This window comes from Ptychodera flava, chromosome 6 (genome assembly GCF_041260155.1).
Source record: "Ptychodera flava strain L36383 chromosome 6, AS_Pfla_20210202, whole genome shotgun sequence".
NCBI classification, from domain to species: domain Eukaryota; kingdom Metazoa; phylum Hemichordata; class Enteropneusta; family Ptychoderidae; genus Ptychodera; species Ptychodera flava.
The window spans coordinates 37,399,506-37,417,818 of NC_091933.1; the positions used below are offsets into that span (position 1 = coordinate 37,399,506).

General features: G+C 40.9%; 1 protein-coding gene across 12 annotated transcripts in view; it reads right to left on the minus strand.

The window, feature by feature from the left end:
- LOC139135665 (pleckstrin homology domain-containing family G member 7-like) overlaps positions 1-18,313 on the minus strand; it is a 111,455-nt gene that overhangs the window by 60,339 nt on the left and 32,803 nt on the right. For 4 of the 12 annotated variants that reach the window (XM_070703201.1, XM_070703200.1, XM_070703199.1 and 1 more), the window contains exon 1: positions 16,959-18,200. The exons of 4 other annotated variants lie outside the window; for them this stretch is intronic. In XM_070703201.1, the coding sequence (XP_070559302.1) occupies positions 16,959-18,036 (1,078 nt within the window). In that variant the 5' untranslated portion in view covers positions 18,037-18,200. Of the gene's footprint in view, positions 1-460; positions 601-6,649; positions 6,805-16,958; positions 18,201-18,313 lie in introns of those variants that run through there. 4 more of the 12 variants (XM_070703210.1, XM_070703207.1, XM_070703214.1 and 1 more) reach the window with 3 other exon arrangements.

Sequence of the window (18,313 nt, forward strand, 5' to 3'; positions counted from 1 at the left end):
TTGCTATACAACACGATCTCAACAGCAATTGGCTTGAAAAAAATCAAGGACAACACTCTTTCTGTAAGCCTGCTTATCAAGAGCATGTTGGGCAGGCAAACATGACACGGCATGCAACAAAATCGGAAAGACAATGCAATGCACGTACTGTGAAAGATATGAAGGGAGACTTCACTTAATGTCAATTCAGTATCTGCATAGATATTGGAATTAACCGATTCCAAGAAATGTAGAGAAGTAATCGAATCTGTTGCTCTCTCTATTTTCACGCCTCCGTGAGGACACCTCAGAATCGACCGACCAAGCATACATAAGGCTACTTGAAGCTTCACGCGCTGTCTTACCCTCTTGAATTGAAAGTCTCTTCAGAGCAATTTTACAGTTAGCAATTGGTGTTAGTTGATCGGGAAGCGATTACGAAATCACAAAATTGTGCCATTGCGGAAGAGAAAACCCCTACCTGACGACAGTCGCTGGTTCCCTATAGACAGCTCTTCGGCGATAGTCACATAAAAATGCCGGCGATGGGCCAATATGTCCGTCCTGGCAAAGAAAATATCACAAACCTAACTCCCAGAATTCAACCAATTTCAAACAGCCGATGACGCTTGTAACCTGGGATCATAAACGTCTGTTATATCGCCTCTGCCCTGCAAGTGCATACACAGACGCAATGGGGCGAATTTCTCCAGCGCTGCTCTCAATGCGGGCAAGTGTAAACTAATAATCTCCATGATAAGGTTCAAAGTGTTTTCACAATAAACCCAATATCAACAAAACGAATTGACAAAACAAACTGGAAAGCTATGGCTCAAAGGCTCTTTCTTTCAAGAGTTCATTCATTGCCAGACAGAGAAAGGAATATTCCATGCACTCATACGCCCTTTGATCACCAGGGAAAGCGATCAAGCTCAGATTGTGAAGCGGCACAGAAAACAAAACAACCGATGTCATGCAAACAAGTTAAACCATTTAAAAAACGACACCGAGCTGTCACTGTTCGTCTCAGAGTAGAATGGATCTTCTCGCTGTATAATTTCAATTGTCCGGGGACGATTGAAGATTTGAAAAAGAACAGATCACAGACGTGGCTTTCAGCTCGTGACCTCTGACCCATAGTTAATGTTCTACGTGGCTCTACATCAAGGCATCGGATCAGATCAGATCGAGGTCTTGCCTGGCTGCACCGTCAAGTAAATTAAATAATTCCCGACTGACAAGTAGATAAAATTGTATTACATCCTGGTTAATGGGTGATGCGAGAGTTCATACTCTCTCTCCCCCCTCAGTCGTGGGTCGTGCAAGGTCGTGTCATCACGACAATATAGATTTGCATATTCAAAGATGTATCACAAAGACATTGTACTTGAGAGCGACTTCTAAGTGACAATGCCATTTTATTTACCCTTGACCATATTTATGCGATTTAGTTAAAATGTTGTGGCCAATAATAAGATGGCACGTTTGTGAGCCGTCGGACCCACTCTGGTGGTTTTTAATTCCGACGGGACCTTTGAGAGCACAGACCATAGATCGATTGCGGAAAAGACTTATACATCGCTACATCTGATTTTAATCAGATTGAAGCCGATGCTTACGTGTAACGTGTTTGGCATCTGAAAATTAAAATTTATCGCTATCATAAGGATGAAAAGATATTATCTTGGTTTGCATTTCAAAATAATTTCATTAATTAAATTTGACTGCAACCTGTGCGTAAACCATGGGTCCAACTGACTGAGAAGAATAATTATGCTGGCGCTAGAACAAACGATGAGGTCGCAATTATCGCAGGCAAAACCGTTAAAGGATAAGAAGTGTTTTGGCGTTTGTTCATTTGTATCTTAGAAGTGGAGTAATCGCGAATGTGCTCAACATTTGCACAGTAAAAGCATGATCCATGGTGAATTGACTGTCCTGAAATAATATATCTGAATGCAAAATATCCACTGAACACAGCGAAAAATATCTAAACATATGTTTCAGGTTTCACAAACATGTTTGTTCCATTCAACAACTTCTTTGTAAGACTGCTCCATGGCACCATACCTAGCATAGCATCGTTACCATAAGGTCACGGCACTATGGTGTGATCATGTAATGGGGTCATGACAAGTATTAATAGATGCTGCCTTTAAGAGTTGTCTTTGTACCGTGAACAGTGGGAAAGAACCGTGTCTATGGTTTGTGAGGCCGCTCTAATAAACAGTGGTCAGCCTATTGCCTGGGGAGCTGTCAAATGGTACATAGGGTACGCTAATATATAGTCAATACTTCAAGGAATAATTTGCAAAAACAAGAACGCCCTCAGGCTGATTACGTTGTTTGTTGTACTTTGAGTTCAATTTGATGGTTCTTTTGTAAATGTTAGCGTTTCTTTCTAAATATAGCAATCGTTGTTTTACCGTTTTACCTCCACCGTGATTCAACAACTATCAGCTGCATTTTTCCTCGATTTTGAAGTAAAATATTTTAGACTTGGTCTGAATGCCTCGTTTTCATCTGGACAGCATGCTGAAATCGGCGCCGTGAAGGAAAGACTTTTGAACAGAAACTACTCTAAAGCTGGTATACGAAGTTCAAAACATACTACATTACCTCGTCCTCAGAAAGTCCTACCATAAGTTAACGGTTTCGCCCTACTTGCCTGTACACAAGTTCATCGTCATTGTTAATAGGAATGGACTAAACCATAGCCGTGCAAGGGTTGGAAATATTCAACAGTTACAGCCAACATACCTTTCACTTGGTCAATATTTGATATCGCCATAAACATGGGATAAACAAGGATGCTCTACTGTCCAGTATTAATCTATTTTCATTCATTTTGGGGGGAGAACGTACATTATATTTTGGCCTACAGACTTTTAGTTTTTGAAAAATGACAAATATTGAAAACAAATTTAACGTTCGAGACAAAATGCTCTTGAGAAAGCATCCATTATACGGACAACAGATGCGACATTCTTCCGGGTATCGATTTGTCGTCCCTTTTCGCTCCCATGAACTTCAATTACGATGCAATCAACGTCAGATCTCGATTTAAAAAAAGACCTGCCTGCTTTTTGTGAAGTCAAGCGGACAGGAAAAGAGGTTACGCACTATATTACCCTCATTAAACTCTCTTTCGTGAGGGAGCAGCGGAGATGACCACATTAATGTAGAGATCGTTTGTATTCGTCCCGAAGGCAGGAAACGTCCCCGATAGTCACAATTTATCGCGCACGAAGTTGATCTGTCATAGGTTGACGTCATCACTGGTCAGGCCTTTTTTGTGCAATTGTCATATCATGCCATGTTGTTGGCCATCCGCGATACAGAGAACGCAAGTAGCCGGAGTCACGCCAGTTGGAACTCATCAGATAAGGCGTACGAGCGACAGAATGATATCCCTTGGGAACAATTTGAGATTCATGATGTGGAGCTGTGCCTCATTGCCATTATCACGGTCAGCTCACATTGGACTCGACGTCTACGGGAATTAGATAGCGTCAACGAGCTATTACGGACTAGAACCCTATTTCCATTAGACGTAATCTATCGAATTGCTGTGCACGATGGAATTGACTCTGTTTATTGGGAGCGACTGCTAGGAATAACTGCTATATTCCATGGCCTTTAAAACTGGTAACAGAGAACATTCGGCTAACGGACGGATACACTTTTCGCAGACTAATTCATAATCGTAATGATGTCGTTCATAATGGCAGTTTTCGCCGGGCTGGTTACCTAAAGCTCTTAAACCGTTAGCTCATAAAACAATATGGCTGCCAATTCTTCTTTGTGAGGATCGAACAAACATTGGTAGAATCTAGTTACTTTATACTTTTTTTACTGTGGGGAGAGCAATGCATATTAGTAGGGAAAGTCTTCAGCGAAGAGTTGCAATGACATATCTATGTATGAGAAGAGGAATACATACATACATACATATATATATATATATATATATATATATATATATATATATATATATATATATATATATATATATATATATCACTAATGGAAGCCTTGGAGGGCATTTTAAAAGAGTGTAAAAGATTACTTTCTAGTGGCTGGAAAGTTAGTTTCAGGTCATATGTCTTGACCGGCCTCTGTCATTGTATCATTCTTCCATTGAGGTTTTATCGACATACAGTAACATATCTATACTCTGATCAATGTGAGAACTCAATCCTTTGCTCCATCCATTTTTTCTCTCGGAGTCGAGCTGAAAACTCGCGTGAGAATTAGATCAAATCGCACGTGACATATGGTGTCCTTATCGACATTACGTCATAGAAATGGACTCTTGTGTACAAACATTAACACCTATCACACGTTTAGTATGCTGCATTCACTGGATGCCAGGAACTGCAGGAAAGCTTTTCTTCTACGAAGCAAATTCCAAAGAAATGAAATTCAGGGTACGCTGAGTCATGATCACCGATCGAGTTCTAGACCCATTCACTGATCCCCAGCGTACACTTATACGCACCGGATATTGTGCTGTGTATAGTAGAACTGTCTTAGCATCATTTGCCGCTATTCTTCTATACCCTAATTATCTTTAAAAATCCAATGACCCTGCAACGCACGATTCTTAAATGCGATGCCTTTTTTCACTTGGATGTCATATTAATATTGGTCATTTAATTAAACGCTTCTAGCTTTAATCGGTTCTGAAACAAAAACTATAGATATTTCACTTTGTCATGGTACAATTACTGCCATTGCGATCACAACTATTTACACATTTATCACTCCAGGCAAAATTCTAAACCTCATTTAGGCTTACAAGTTGACCTAATTTGCTAAATTTCGTATTTTTTTTACTCAACTGGCAAGTACTCAATTTGGCAACTGTGGCATACCCTCACAGGTGCTGGAACTAAACAGTTTATTGACATGAGGACATTTGAAGGAATGCTGCGATCGATAACTATTTGCACTTATCACCTTTATACTTTAAACTTATCTGAACTGACTCAGAGTTCAACAAATATTTTCTTTTAGTGGATTAAGTGTCTCTCAAGTTAATATATTTATTGATGATTACTTTTTATGAACGACCCAGTTACCTTTGCAGAGAGAGTGTCATGGGATTTGTGATTTATTGTGACTCGCGTTCAGTCACTGAAATGAGAGTGGTTGCCAGCTGGACAGACTTCGGAATTTGCTTTGATCTGTGAGATGAACTTTAAATTCACAGTGCAAAAAGAGAACACTGATATTTTCTGTACTTGGGAGGGGTACTTAAAACATATAACTTCGACACCTTTGCCATGGGTCGGAATGCCACGATATTTATTTTTGTATTGGTAAGACGGGGCAATCTGCTGTATGCTATGACGTACCATTGAGTTGAACAAGACGGGAGATAATATCAAAATCGGTGTGATGGGCACTGCTCTGTAGCATTATATGGAGTACTTTTCGATAGGGTGGTGTACAAGAGAGATTTCAAGATGATGTTTGCAAGGACAACGTTGTTGTTTTAGACGAGACAAACCTCACGACCGATCTGATGCGGCGTGCAAGACAGCATGTAGCAGTGTATAGAGTTTGATTCCTTCGGGCTAGAGGGGTCGAAATTGCTTTCCTTGACTAAACACAACCTACTTTTTTTATCAAGGTTTGTTTTCAAATAGCTTTACATGATGGATGGTCAGTCACCATCTTCATCTTTTCATATTGACGATGGCAGTGTACCGATGGGGAAAGCCTAATCTGTACACCTATAATTTTTCCACTAATAATGCAATTGTAAATACGGGTTTTGAATTAGTATAGCTATGGATCTCCCGGCAATCGTACGGATACAAACATTTTGATACTAAAAGTGTCCCAATGTGGTGATTGTTATTAACATCTGTTTGGTAGAACTGTCATGCACGGTTGTTGTTCAAAATATATGCAGTTAATTTGACTTCGGCAGCCTGCTTTGGCGCTGAACGCTCGGTAATAAACTAACCGACTGGATGATAGGCACGGTTGCCAGGATGTAGAGTTGCGTAGTGATATGACATACCATTCGTCTGTGGCGCAGTTGTCAAAACCAAATTGGAAACTTCAGTTATTACGTCTGCCGATTAAATGCGGCGTTTTCCTCACGCGATGTCGACAGACATCAGGATTCGCACGACTCTTGATTTGTTTTGAATAATTCTACCACAAGCAAAGTCAAAGAGAGTCAAGTGTGAATGGATACGACGTTTGGAAAGGTTTGGCATATTTTCTGTTTTCACCATTTAATAAAGAATAAAACACTATAATTTTATCTTATTTTCATTAAGGGGAAACCATTTGACAACAACCATCTCAGGGTCATCAAAACCAATCCGATGATTTGATAAAGGGTTCGGTTTACAGAAAGTGTCGAAAATAAAATTAATTCCGGGCCGAAATTGGAAATGGGGAAAAAAGGGGGGAAACGTACGTTTCTAAACTGAGTATCGGTACGCTGGAACAACAAATTGCAAAACACAGTGGAACGTAATATGAGGCAAAAATAGAATTGAAAAATATGTGCTGGCTAAAATTAAACTAGTGACAGGTTACAGATTGCGCATAGTAGTAAATACCTAATGGTTGCTCAACACTATTCAACTCAGGCCTGGATGAAAGGATATAAAACTACAAGTATGGTATTCGGTGCACACATTACCTTTGGACTGAAGGTGAACTTTAAACTCTAGAAGGATTGAAGAAATTTTACCGTGTTACAATTTTCGTGATGCCATCCTCTTTCAGGTAAGGCGTGATCCTACACTGTACCGCTCTCGTCAGCCATCGCAATCAATGTGTCATGCCCTGATGCGTGGAGCTCTGCGTTTCCAATGTTTGAAGGCTATCTTCATCGCAATTGGCTAAAAGCTGGGTCATTCAACTCGACGAAGACCAACCGCACGTGAATATATATTCGACAACATGATTGTGTCATGCAGGGTTTCTATATTGAGACTTGGGGAGAGTATAGCATGACAATATCGAATTAAATCTTTTTTAGCCATTTTGCTCGAGTGATCCGACCCACAGACGTCGGCTTAAATAGGAAAGTTCCGGGTGCAAAATGATCAAATTTCCAAAACTGTCCTTCGCACCAAATTGCGAACAAACCCAGAGTTTTCATCGTTTTTTCAACGATTTCATCTTCCACTCTACCATGAATTTCCTGTCAAACTGCAGAATACAAGAGGCTATAGTGTTAAGCCTTCGGGTTTTTCAAAAACTCCTTAATTAGAGGTTTTAAGGATCGTCTCAAAAAGTGAACTTTATAATAAGAAAAGCCCGAAAGTCTCGGGATCTCCCACCGTTGCTAAACACTGTCAAAGTAAACGTTCTTTAAGTCAAAGCTACTTACGGATTGTGAAAGAATGCCACAAATATTCTTCAGAACAAAAGACCTAACAAATTAACGTCTTTTCTGTGGTCTTTCGAAAAAGGCAACCCCTTTTGTAAGGGCTTAATCTGTCTAACTTCGCGGGGTCATTTTCCTGAAGATACACAAATCTAGAATAACTGGCATTGTTTGTGTCTTACACTAACAAGTTCCCCGATGTTCACATAAAATGCGACATTTTCAAACCGCGCACAACGAGATTTCACCTTGCAATTATCGGGACCGGCGACATGTGTATTAATTGTCACATTTAGTCCTGTCCACCTGCTACTTAGGGTTGGCTAATTGGCGTCCATCTGAAGGACAGTGCACGCCACCGTATGAAGAATGAATCTCAGCAGTGTAGAAGATCACCTTGTAACTGGTAGCATTACCTTGCAGATATTTGTCGAACATTTCCGCCAAGCTCACAGATTCAGGCTCACATCATAAAATGTGTATGGCTTCAGTTCACGGTAACACACTTCCAAAACTAAAAGCATTGAACCTTTGTCCATACTGTGCTCGAGTAAATATTTAACATATTTAAAGTTCAACGATACAAATTGAGGGAGGAAATTTTACGAGATTGGAACTAATTTAGGAGAATCGGATCTATATACTTTTCAAATTTCTCAAAAGAGTTGGGTGCCGTATAGCTGAATATTGCAATAGTACAAATCACTCATAAAAACAAGTGCATTGCTTAAAGAGAAAGGCAGAGGAGCTTACATTTGCAGAGTAAACCGACATTAGTTCACCATCCAATTATCCCAAATTAGTTCGTATCGTGTTTCGGCAAGTTACCTCAAATAAACCCGTATTTGAAATCCAAAATGGCCTGTGTTGCTGGTGTTAAATGTATAAGATACTGATGTTCACAGCAATAAAAAGTCAAAATAGTTCATACAAGCAATAACCCTGCAAAATATTAATATTTCGAGGTCCAAATAAACGATCCCGATGCGTATTTTACTGTATGTAATAACAATAAAACTGAAATTATTTTCCAAACAGAAGTCCATCGAAAAGCATGTTCAAGTAATACATGATTAATATTTTCATAACTTTGCCACAAAATCCTAACCTTGGCAAGATACTGCTCTTTATCATGTCTTGGGGATAACTTCGAGTCTAAAATAAACACTCTTAACGTTTCAGTCATTTGTATTTTGCGGTCATAGGGAGAAAAGCAATAACTTATTATTGCTGCCGATAATTTCCAATGCAGCAGGGCGTCTGCGAACTCATTGCCTGGTAGGTCTTCCGACCGATGACATGTAGTCACAGTCGGGAGACCGTCTACTGAAAGCAACGCGTTGCGCAGACGGTCTTGGGTAGCTTATAATTACATGTAGATAAATCAGCTCTTGAAACACAGTACTCGTATTTCTTACTACCGTCATGTTGAACTTTCATTATATTCCACCATCAACGAGACCGCCCGGATTTCACCCAAGTATTAAATGGCGCCGACCGGTTATGAACTGGTTCACCGTGTTTTGCACTCGCAGTTTCATCGTAAATATCTCGCACGTGCCATCTATTAGTTGAAATAAAAATAGGCCTAACTGTAAATGGGACTTTCGCTGGGTGATGTTAGACAGCCCTGTGTGCGTATGACATAAACGTTGACAAGGACAGTCGTTGGCACTGTCATCAAGTTAACACTTATCTCACAATGTAAAATGACAGAGAAATATATTTGATACATAGTTTAGTATATTATTTTAGACAGAAATACGGCGTAGATTTGCTATTATATACAGTTTTTACGTTCGAAGTAGCTCTCCAAAAGCAACGCAACTATTATATATTAAGGGTTTAGAATATTTCACACTGTGGAAGTTATCCATCGAAGCACAGTCAGAGTTTGGTTGTTTTCGAACTGGCAAAGGCTGAGTATTTCGGATGAAACTTTACCGGTAAAACACGCGTACTGCTTGTGTCTCACGTTACATCGACTGAATCGTCCCCTCGGGTACAGATTTTGGTTTTACATGTAAGCTGGTATTCCACGCGTCGGGATGATCTTGATTCCCGCGAGGTCTTAATTTCCCTCTGATGGCTTACTCTGATATTAATGTGAAATTCAACTCACCTCAAATATGAAAAGACTAGAATTGGAATCGAGCTTTTTAGTCTTCAGTTACATTTTAAGTTTCGTTTTCCACTGCTCCTTTTAATTATAACTATTCAAAAGTTGAAACTATACGCCAAAAGTTGCACGACTTTAGGCAGCGAAAGGGGAAGTCGCCTTTCTTTTAATGACGACGGGAAAGAAACTCCGGGCAGTCATGAATCGAGTCACAGAAGAACAAGCTTTTCGGGACTCGGTTGGCATCGTGTCTGCGTCGACGTCGTGATGAAATCTTTCCAACAAGCTTTTTTTAAGTGTAGTGTTACATCTTGACTGTATGACGCTGCTGTTTTCCGGTTTAGCCGGCGAATTCCGTGGGGTGACTGGAATATGCTAATGCATCAGGCAGGTACCATGTAGACTGACAGGCACCAGTGGGATTTAGATGTGTAACGATATGTGCACAAAATGCGATGAACTTTCCTGCTTTGTCTCGTACGACGATAGGAAAACAGACCAGGGTTAAGAAAGGGTTATGTCTCCTTTGGCAAATTTACTGTGAATTAATGATCAGGAAAGGAGCCGCGTCGGAGAAAGGGACGAGTGGGCATCTCCTGGAGACTGATCATAAAATAATGTTTTTGAAGAGTCAGATGACGTTGCCAGTAGATCTCTGATCGTTTCAGTGCATTGTCGGGACACGTAAAAGATCTTACTTATTCACTCTGTCAGAACAGCGAAGAAATTTATGGGTAAAGTCGTTTTGGTGTAGTCGATTTTTTAACGCAGACAAACCGCGATTTATTCTGCCTGAAGACAAATCTTACCACTGTGGTCCTGTTATTATGCCGCACAATACAATATTCAACTACCTTCAGCTTTTCTGATATCTTCAAACTTGACTGTCACAGCGCAAAACACGGCTGCCAACTCCTACAGCGAGAAAGGCGCGTCTTCAATCTATTTTTTACTGTTATTCGTAATAACGTAGGTGTTGTGTGTGTTTCGTCGTATAGCAATATGGAATGGTCTCTGAGAGCGTCTTATGGGAGAGTGATTTGTCCGGTAACCTTGTACCGGTTCCGACATGTTGAAATATTTCAGTCCAAATCCCCATTCTGTTTTTTCCACAATAGTGGGATGAAAAATAATCTAGAGTGTCAGATTAAGTCATACAAAAGTTGATTTCACATTAATCCTGCAATCAATGACATATTTCTATATTTGAGACGAGCGATGAATTGTAACATGTTTTGCAAAGAAGTGTCAGTATAAAAGCCTGGTATTCTTTCAAATTTGATTTTATACCTTTCGTCCAGGCGCATACAGAAGGCAACACAGAGTGGGCGGTTCTGAACATCAAAAAGCATTAAGTCGTCACTTTTGTCATGATCGGCACTGGATAAATAAGTCAGTTACATATCGCCAAATGGCTTGCTATGAGATAGACGATAGTACTACCGAGGCTGAACTAAAACAACCTTCTTACATCAAGTATCTTGACTCTCGCAGTTCAGAATCTACAGCAAAGTGGAGGTGGAAAAATTATTAAGGCTGGAAGTGGGGACAAGAAGATTGATCTTTCAAATACGACATCGTCGTCATTCAGACGCGCATATCCTCATCCACGTTTCAGCGTAAATTACTCCCTCGCTAAAGACAAATATGAGCAAATCAGACTCGACTGAGATCAAGATGATCGCGTGCATTGAACCTTGTCCATATAAAATACTGTCGGATAAGGTGGCACTGAAGCTGTGACTCTTCCGGGTTGCCTTTTGTCAAATCTAAAGTCTCGATTCTCCTTTTCTCACAATATTCTATTGATACCGTCCAGGATCTAATAGAATAATTCACGACGTGTTTCATTTCCAGTTGGCGAGGTGAGGACAGCATCCTTATAGAGCTGAATGGATGTGAATTCAGGCGCCGTAGTCTGACTTCCCTGCCACAACAGGAAATTTCACGGTGGCTTCTAACATGCGGATATGAAGAGCTTTATGTCTGTTAGACTTCGAACCACATTAGACAATTACGAGGTGATTAAGCTTTGCATCTCACGAGACCCGGCGACTGTTCCATATGTTCACAGTCATACAGGGACTGTGATAAGTTGGAGCAAAGGCGGGGGGAAAGTAAGAAAGGTTCTGCTTTCCTCTCATTCATCAGTGCTCCAGTGGTCGCAGTCTCCATCTATGACTATACCTTTACTGTGTTTTAGTCGGTCAACAAGACAACCACACCTGTCCGAAATTCCTTTCGTATTTCCAAGAATTGCCATGCCCGCCCACTACCAGCTGATAGAGAATCTCCCATGTGATAATATATACAAACAACAATCAAAGTTAAGACAACTTGCCTGCAGATTATCATCGATTACTACAACGAAAATTGGTGTTATTTACCTGCAGACGTTTCTGGTTAGCATGAATGCAGACGAGGAATGCCTTGCAAACATCACGTTGAACCAAGACCTACAAGATCGACACAGTCCTTATTCAGTATGCGCATAAAATATCGAATCTTGAAAACAGCAATGCTTGCAACGTCATCAATTATTTTCTATGACGTCATATATTTCCCTGACATGGATTGTGTTAACGAAGGAGTTTGCCTTCGACATGAAAAAATAACATTTTTATAGTCTTTGAAATATACCGACCGAATCGGAATCGCTTCATGTGTGTCGGCAAGGGAGCTAAGGGCGTACAGTCGTGACGTGAAGTGTCCCAATCGCGCACCCATCCTCGTCCATCCCACATAAAGAATACGCTCATCATCGATAAACCATGATTTGGTGTTTTATTTGAACGATGCCAGCTTTTTCTGAATCCGACTGTAGATATTGGTCGTGATACTTTGGTCCATTCTTAAATGACAATAACCGATTATCCTTCAGCTGTTCGCATCGATCCATCTTGAAAATAGACCGTGGGAGTCTTTAACAGACCGATATGCTGGAAGGTAGTGGAACTTAAGAGGAAAAGTCACTGTTAATCAAAAGTTGGAATACGTGACCGTATTATATGCTTCTAACAACAAGCTGAACAACTTTTTGCTCTCATATTCCCTGTGCGTTGACACTGACTAGTGATAGCAAGTTTGCCCAGACGAGAACTCTAATGATTTTGCACGTTTTTTGAAAACGTACGCGACAATCACCCATGTTCTGTTTGCCGGAAAGTTATTCCGAGTCTATTCTAATGGCTTGACAGGGATTTCATGGTACTGGAAGAAAGCTGTTTGCCATTGCGCCGTATTCGGCTGAAATGTCTCCTTGTTTTTTGATAGATCTTTTTGTTTCGTAGTGTTTTGTCTCTGGGGATTTGATTTTTTGTTTGTTTTTTTTTAAATATATTTCTCTCCACGTTGATGGCGCTTTACCATTTACACCGCTGCCTATTTATGTCGTGAGACCAAACATCAGTAAAAGCGTTGGACATATAAACGTGCCAGTTTCTGCAAAATTAGACCAAACGCCTCATCTACATTTTTCGCGTTCAATAGTTTTTATTACGATCAAACAGATGCCCGGTTCGTTCCTCCGTGACCTTATCCACTTTGTTATGTTTCTCTCGAAGCTCATTAAAGTTCAGTCAGCTGTTCATATGCTTTCCAGAATATTTTTTTCTGTTTGTAAGACACATTTCCTTCTTCAAGCCCGAAAGGAACGTCAAATTGCATAGTATATCCCACTGTTCATCCACGGCCTGTTTGTGTGTAAAGTAGAATGTTATTGGTGACGAGTGAATGTTTGTAGTCTCAAATTCATTTGTATAATGTAACATTGCAGATAGTACAAAGTGCATTGTGTTTGCATTATATATACATCGGTATCTCTGTGTAATTAAGAGAAGAGGAGAAGAAATTGCACTCGTTATCATTTTGGAAGGAAAGGACAGTGAAAATATCATAGTTCCAGCCATTGCCCCATACAGAAACAATATGGCAGTCATCAGCGGTGCTGCTCGAATAGGTACACTATGACACGTGGTTTCATTTTCCCTCGAAAAATCGTAGTATAGTTAAGGCAACTAGTTTGACACAGGGTTTTTGGTCCCGTCTTAAGGATGCTCGCAGTTAATTAGTCAGAGAAAAAAAATACAGGTTTTGTCGAGCCTCGGCCAAGTGAAGCATTTTGCTAGCCGTCTTAATTGAACCGACATACTCGACCGTCGGTAACAGCCATCAGCGAAACGATGCCGATATCGCAGCAAATTAGTACGAGAGTACAACTCTTCTACGCATGAATGTCATAAAAATAGAACAGATCAGACGTATTTCCGCAAACAACCTCTTTGTGGACTACAAAGATAATTGATGCTATTGTATCTATTTTGAAAATGAAACTCACTGCATGCGTATTAAATTAAACGACGGTATCTTAATTACTTTGGAATATCTCAAGAGTTGCTATGGAAACGTGGAGATCAGAATTCCGAGAAAACGCTCATCAGCCAACCTAATTTCTGACTTAACCATGCCAAATTCAATACTCTCTTTCCTTATTCACCGTTGTTTCCTAATGATCTCAAAGGAAACGGCATTGCGGCGGGGTCTTAAAACGGTACGGCAAGAAAGACGTCATTCTCCACCACCTCCCCACCCCCTCGGACCCTGGCCGATGGTAGTAAGAGAAGGAGCCTGCACGTCTATTGTCTCCTTTGAGGGAGATGAAACATGCCGCTTGTTTGCTAAGCAGTAACGCATCTCTTCCTACCTCCATGGTGTGACGTACGTTGCACGGATAAACTGTTTACGCTTAATTCGGGACGCTGAAAGTGTGTCGGTTTCAAATTGGATCGATAAATCTATAAAGTTTCTCTAAATGGCCATTGATTTACCATGCAAGTTTCATTTACCTGAACAAAAGTTACGCAAACAGTAGCAGTGTCGGCCATTGGAAACAGACATCGCTTATCGAAGTGCCTAACAAGATCTTAATTATGCCCCACAAACAACAATTTAACAGTATTTAGACCAGCAGCTGAGTTGGGGAGCTGACAAGTTGCATACTCGGTTTGATGTTTTTGTTTTATTGGGCCCGGGTTTTGGTTTTTTTTAGAGAGACAAAGACCGTTAAAATTATCCAAATGGGCAAAAAGAAGGCTGGATCAGTTACACGCCCTACCGAACGAGTCATCCACATTGTGTCGTCTGTGAATATCTCTATTGAGAGCACTGGGTTGTCTATTTGGAAGATCGAACCAAGACAATGTGCCTCATTTAGACCAATGGACCACCAAATCACTTAATTAGCATAGCAATGTAAAGGCTAGGAAAAGGGCGTTTTTTAAAAGATAGCGGTGCATCGACGTGTTTTTAAAACCTAGTTACAGCAGATATTTGTTCTCCTATAGATCATGCAGTACTGGGAAGGGGTCATCTTGTTGGGTGATTTGAGTTAAACACACTGTCACTTGAGAAACCTCCGTCAATTTTCAGAGGTTTTAGAAGGAACACCTGAGTCTCGGGTATACCAGAAAGACAACGTCCATGCGTGTTACATAGCTTCTCCTTCAATTGAAGACTTCACAATGCAAACAAAGCGGATATAGTCTTTGCAATGATGTCTACATTGTAAATAAATTGGAAAAACGGTACCGTCGATCACTAATTCAGCCATGTTAAAATCGATCCGTCGAGCTATCAACACAAATCACTCTGAATATTCATTTTCCTCGTGAAAAACGTCTAAACCCAGTTTGGATTTCATTTGTGGCTGTCGCTTGAAGAGCCGGGGGAGTCAATCGCATCGTTTTTCCTTTCAATCGACTGTAATCGGATATGACTGTCAAACTTTGTACATGTCAAAAACTTAAACACTGCGGCACAAAGGCTTCGGTAAAATGAAGAATACCTGCCATTACGTCATTGCACGTGTCGAGGACAAGATTGACTCTGAAATTGGCAGTAGACGGGCAATGAAAATAGGCATCGTCGCGTGCTTTTGTGGTTTTTTTTTTGGTGTTTTTTTTTTCAGAACGTCAGTATGGAAATGTACCATTTGTTCCACGGTAATTGCCGTATCTCCGAGCGTCGTCAAACGTCAATTAAGAAACAGTGTATTATCCTGATCCGTGTCACCGGTATCACTGAAAAAAGCAATTTGTACTGGATCTATTTTAGTAATGTGTTTGTGATTACAATGGAGTAAATGGTAACTACAAAGGCACCTGCTGGTGTTGTGACAGATTCAAACGATTCGCCCGATAAAGAAGAGAGGCGAGACTATGAATAAATTAACATTTTGATCAGAAGATGACAATCCATCATCGATACGACGTGGATAAAGGGTGCGCGGTCGATTGATGATATACAAGTTTGATCAGCGGCATTAATGGAGCGACATCAATGTCATATCAGTTCAAAGACTGACACATAAAGGGTCAATACAATGGCGCTTCCAGCTTGACATGCGCAGGAAGAACATAGCAAATCGCTTTGTTAATTTTCGGAAAAAGAAAAGATCGTTTTGCTTTCGATGTAAATGCAATCGACCCACCTGCATCCTGGTGTTTTGATATTTTGCTCGTGGAGGCCGTGCGAGGGCACGGGTTAGGACAAAGGGCTAATCTGGTTAGGACAAGCTATGATTAATTTTTTTATAAATAAAATATGATGCAGTGTATTAACAAAACGCCTCTACGATGTCAAAAACATCATTTTGCAGTTTTATGCAAATAAGTTCGTATTTAGGATGGACCCCCATCGTTGTAATGATGAGAGAAAAATTACCACATCAATTGTAAAGTTGTTGCATACGAGAGAACGACCTGTGATGCTATAATGAAAACTGTTCGATGTTGAAACTTCAGTTTCGTTTGGTAGTACCCACCATGAAACAGACATTTTTGTTCTTACTTTTACCGATAAAACTTTAAACCATACATTAAAAGGATGAAAATAAGCGGTTATCGAATTTTGGAATCAGTAAAACAACCTGATTACAGTTTACCGTAGTCTTCAAATTTCAAAATAGTCACTGTAACTGTGTGATCTAAGTTACGTAGGGACAATTTAATTTTTCGTCATTCAAAGTAATGAGACGGGCAAAAACTTAGCCCGCTCAATTGAGTTCAGACGGAATAACTCTACGCAAGCAGCAGGGTACTAAGTATTGTGAAGTTTGAGTGTCTGTAAAAATGTCTTCAAAAACTTTCTACGTTTCATACTTGTCCATGCCTTCTTCAAAAGCGTAAGCATCAGCGACCGCAACTACTGTGTCACGTGATATCTGATTGCTTTAATACGTTGCTAAAATAATCCAATCTGCGGATATCAGCCAAATGAAATTGTGGGTAGAGACGAGTGTACATCAAAGATCAATTTAGAATAAGTAGCCTAATTGAAGTCTGTCCATAAAAATGCAAAACCTTTTCATCTATAATAAGTACATGTGTAGTGCCTCCTCAGAAAAGAGATTCGATTTAAAGTTTGAGTGGGCGTGCGACTGTGTACATCCGGGTACCTTGCATGTGACGGTATCTGAGACCGACGTTCACGTTCACTTACCTTCCGCGCAATCCGTTTCTATGTCTGTCCGAGGCGAATCCGAATAAGCGCCGACCTCGCGTTCACGCGGCAATAACGGCGACGCCTCCCCTTCGAGCATATCGCCCCCTTTCTCTACCGCTGGCGAAACAGAAATACTATTGTAATACAGCTGGACGGCATCCTCAAGTTGTTTTTTCAAAACATCCTGATCAAGTTGTTCAAGCTTCTCTCCGTCCAAATGCTCTTTTGGTTTCACTTTGACGGTTTGGTCACTCTTTTTTCGTCTCCGCATGGGTGACAGAATTCCTTTTTTCTGGGAAGTGTTTGATCGATTCGGTGATGGCGACTTCCATTCGAAAAATCGACGTCTAGTCTTCGTCTCCTTTTGGTCAGTCGAACTTCTCGACATTCCTGCCGAAGGCTCACCGTTGCCCGCCTCGGGGACCGACAGAGAAGACATAATCGCATTCATTTCTCTGTCAAATGATTCCCCATCAGACTCGGTCTCTGGAGTCCGGTTTGTGGGTGGTTCCCTGTCTTCCTTCGAAGTCATATCTCTCTGAAGATCTGCGTGTTCAGGTTCATTTCTTGGGGAGAGTTTGGCACTATCTTTATTAACGTGATAATGACTGAACAGTGAATTCAGACGAGTATGTCTGGATCTTCTCTGCTCTTGATCTCCCGTAGTCGTGCCCCCACTACGGGAAGATTTAAATCTTCGCCAGGGAGACCTTGCCCGCCGGTGTGATTTCCCGTCTCGGCGATGCTCATCCTGATTGAAGTCCTCGGCTGTTCGCTTAACAGCTTCTAGCCTCGCCGAGGCTTTCTGGGCAATGTCTTCTAGTTCCAGCTCACTTTCTGTCGGGGAGTGTGGCTCCTCTGGCACATCAAGCAAAGGCGCAGTGGGAAGTAACGAAAAAGGTGAGAAATTCTCGGCGCGACCGACGCGTCGTGACCGACCACCTGCCTTGGTAGCCGAAAGGTCGTTGATTATGTTCTTGAGTTCGTTGTCGACGTCCATTTTTGGCGACCTGGTCTCAGAAATTCTTTCGGGCACCGTTACGCTGTCACCAAGGAGTAAGGGTGTACCCCGCATACCACACGTCACAGTTCGTCTACCCGCCAGGTGTGTGATCAGTCACTATGTGGGTGCAGTTACGGTGACATATGTACTCTGACAGTGTTCAGCGTACCGGCCTGTCTACCTGTTCCGTTTCATTGTAACGTGTCGATACAGAACGCTATGAGATATTCAGTGGTCAGTGATGGTAAGATGGTTGGCGTGTGTCTCACAGTGGTTCATTCCGTAGAAATTATCGGTTGAGTATGCAGATTCATATGCAAATGTTAAGTCAGTGACCACTCGTCTTTGT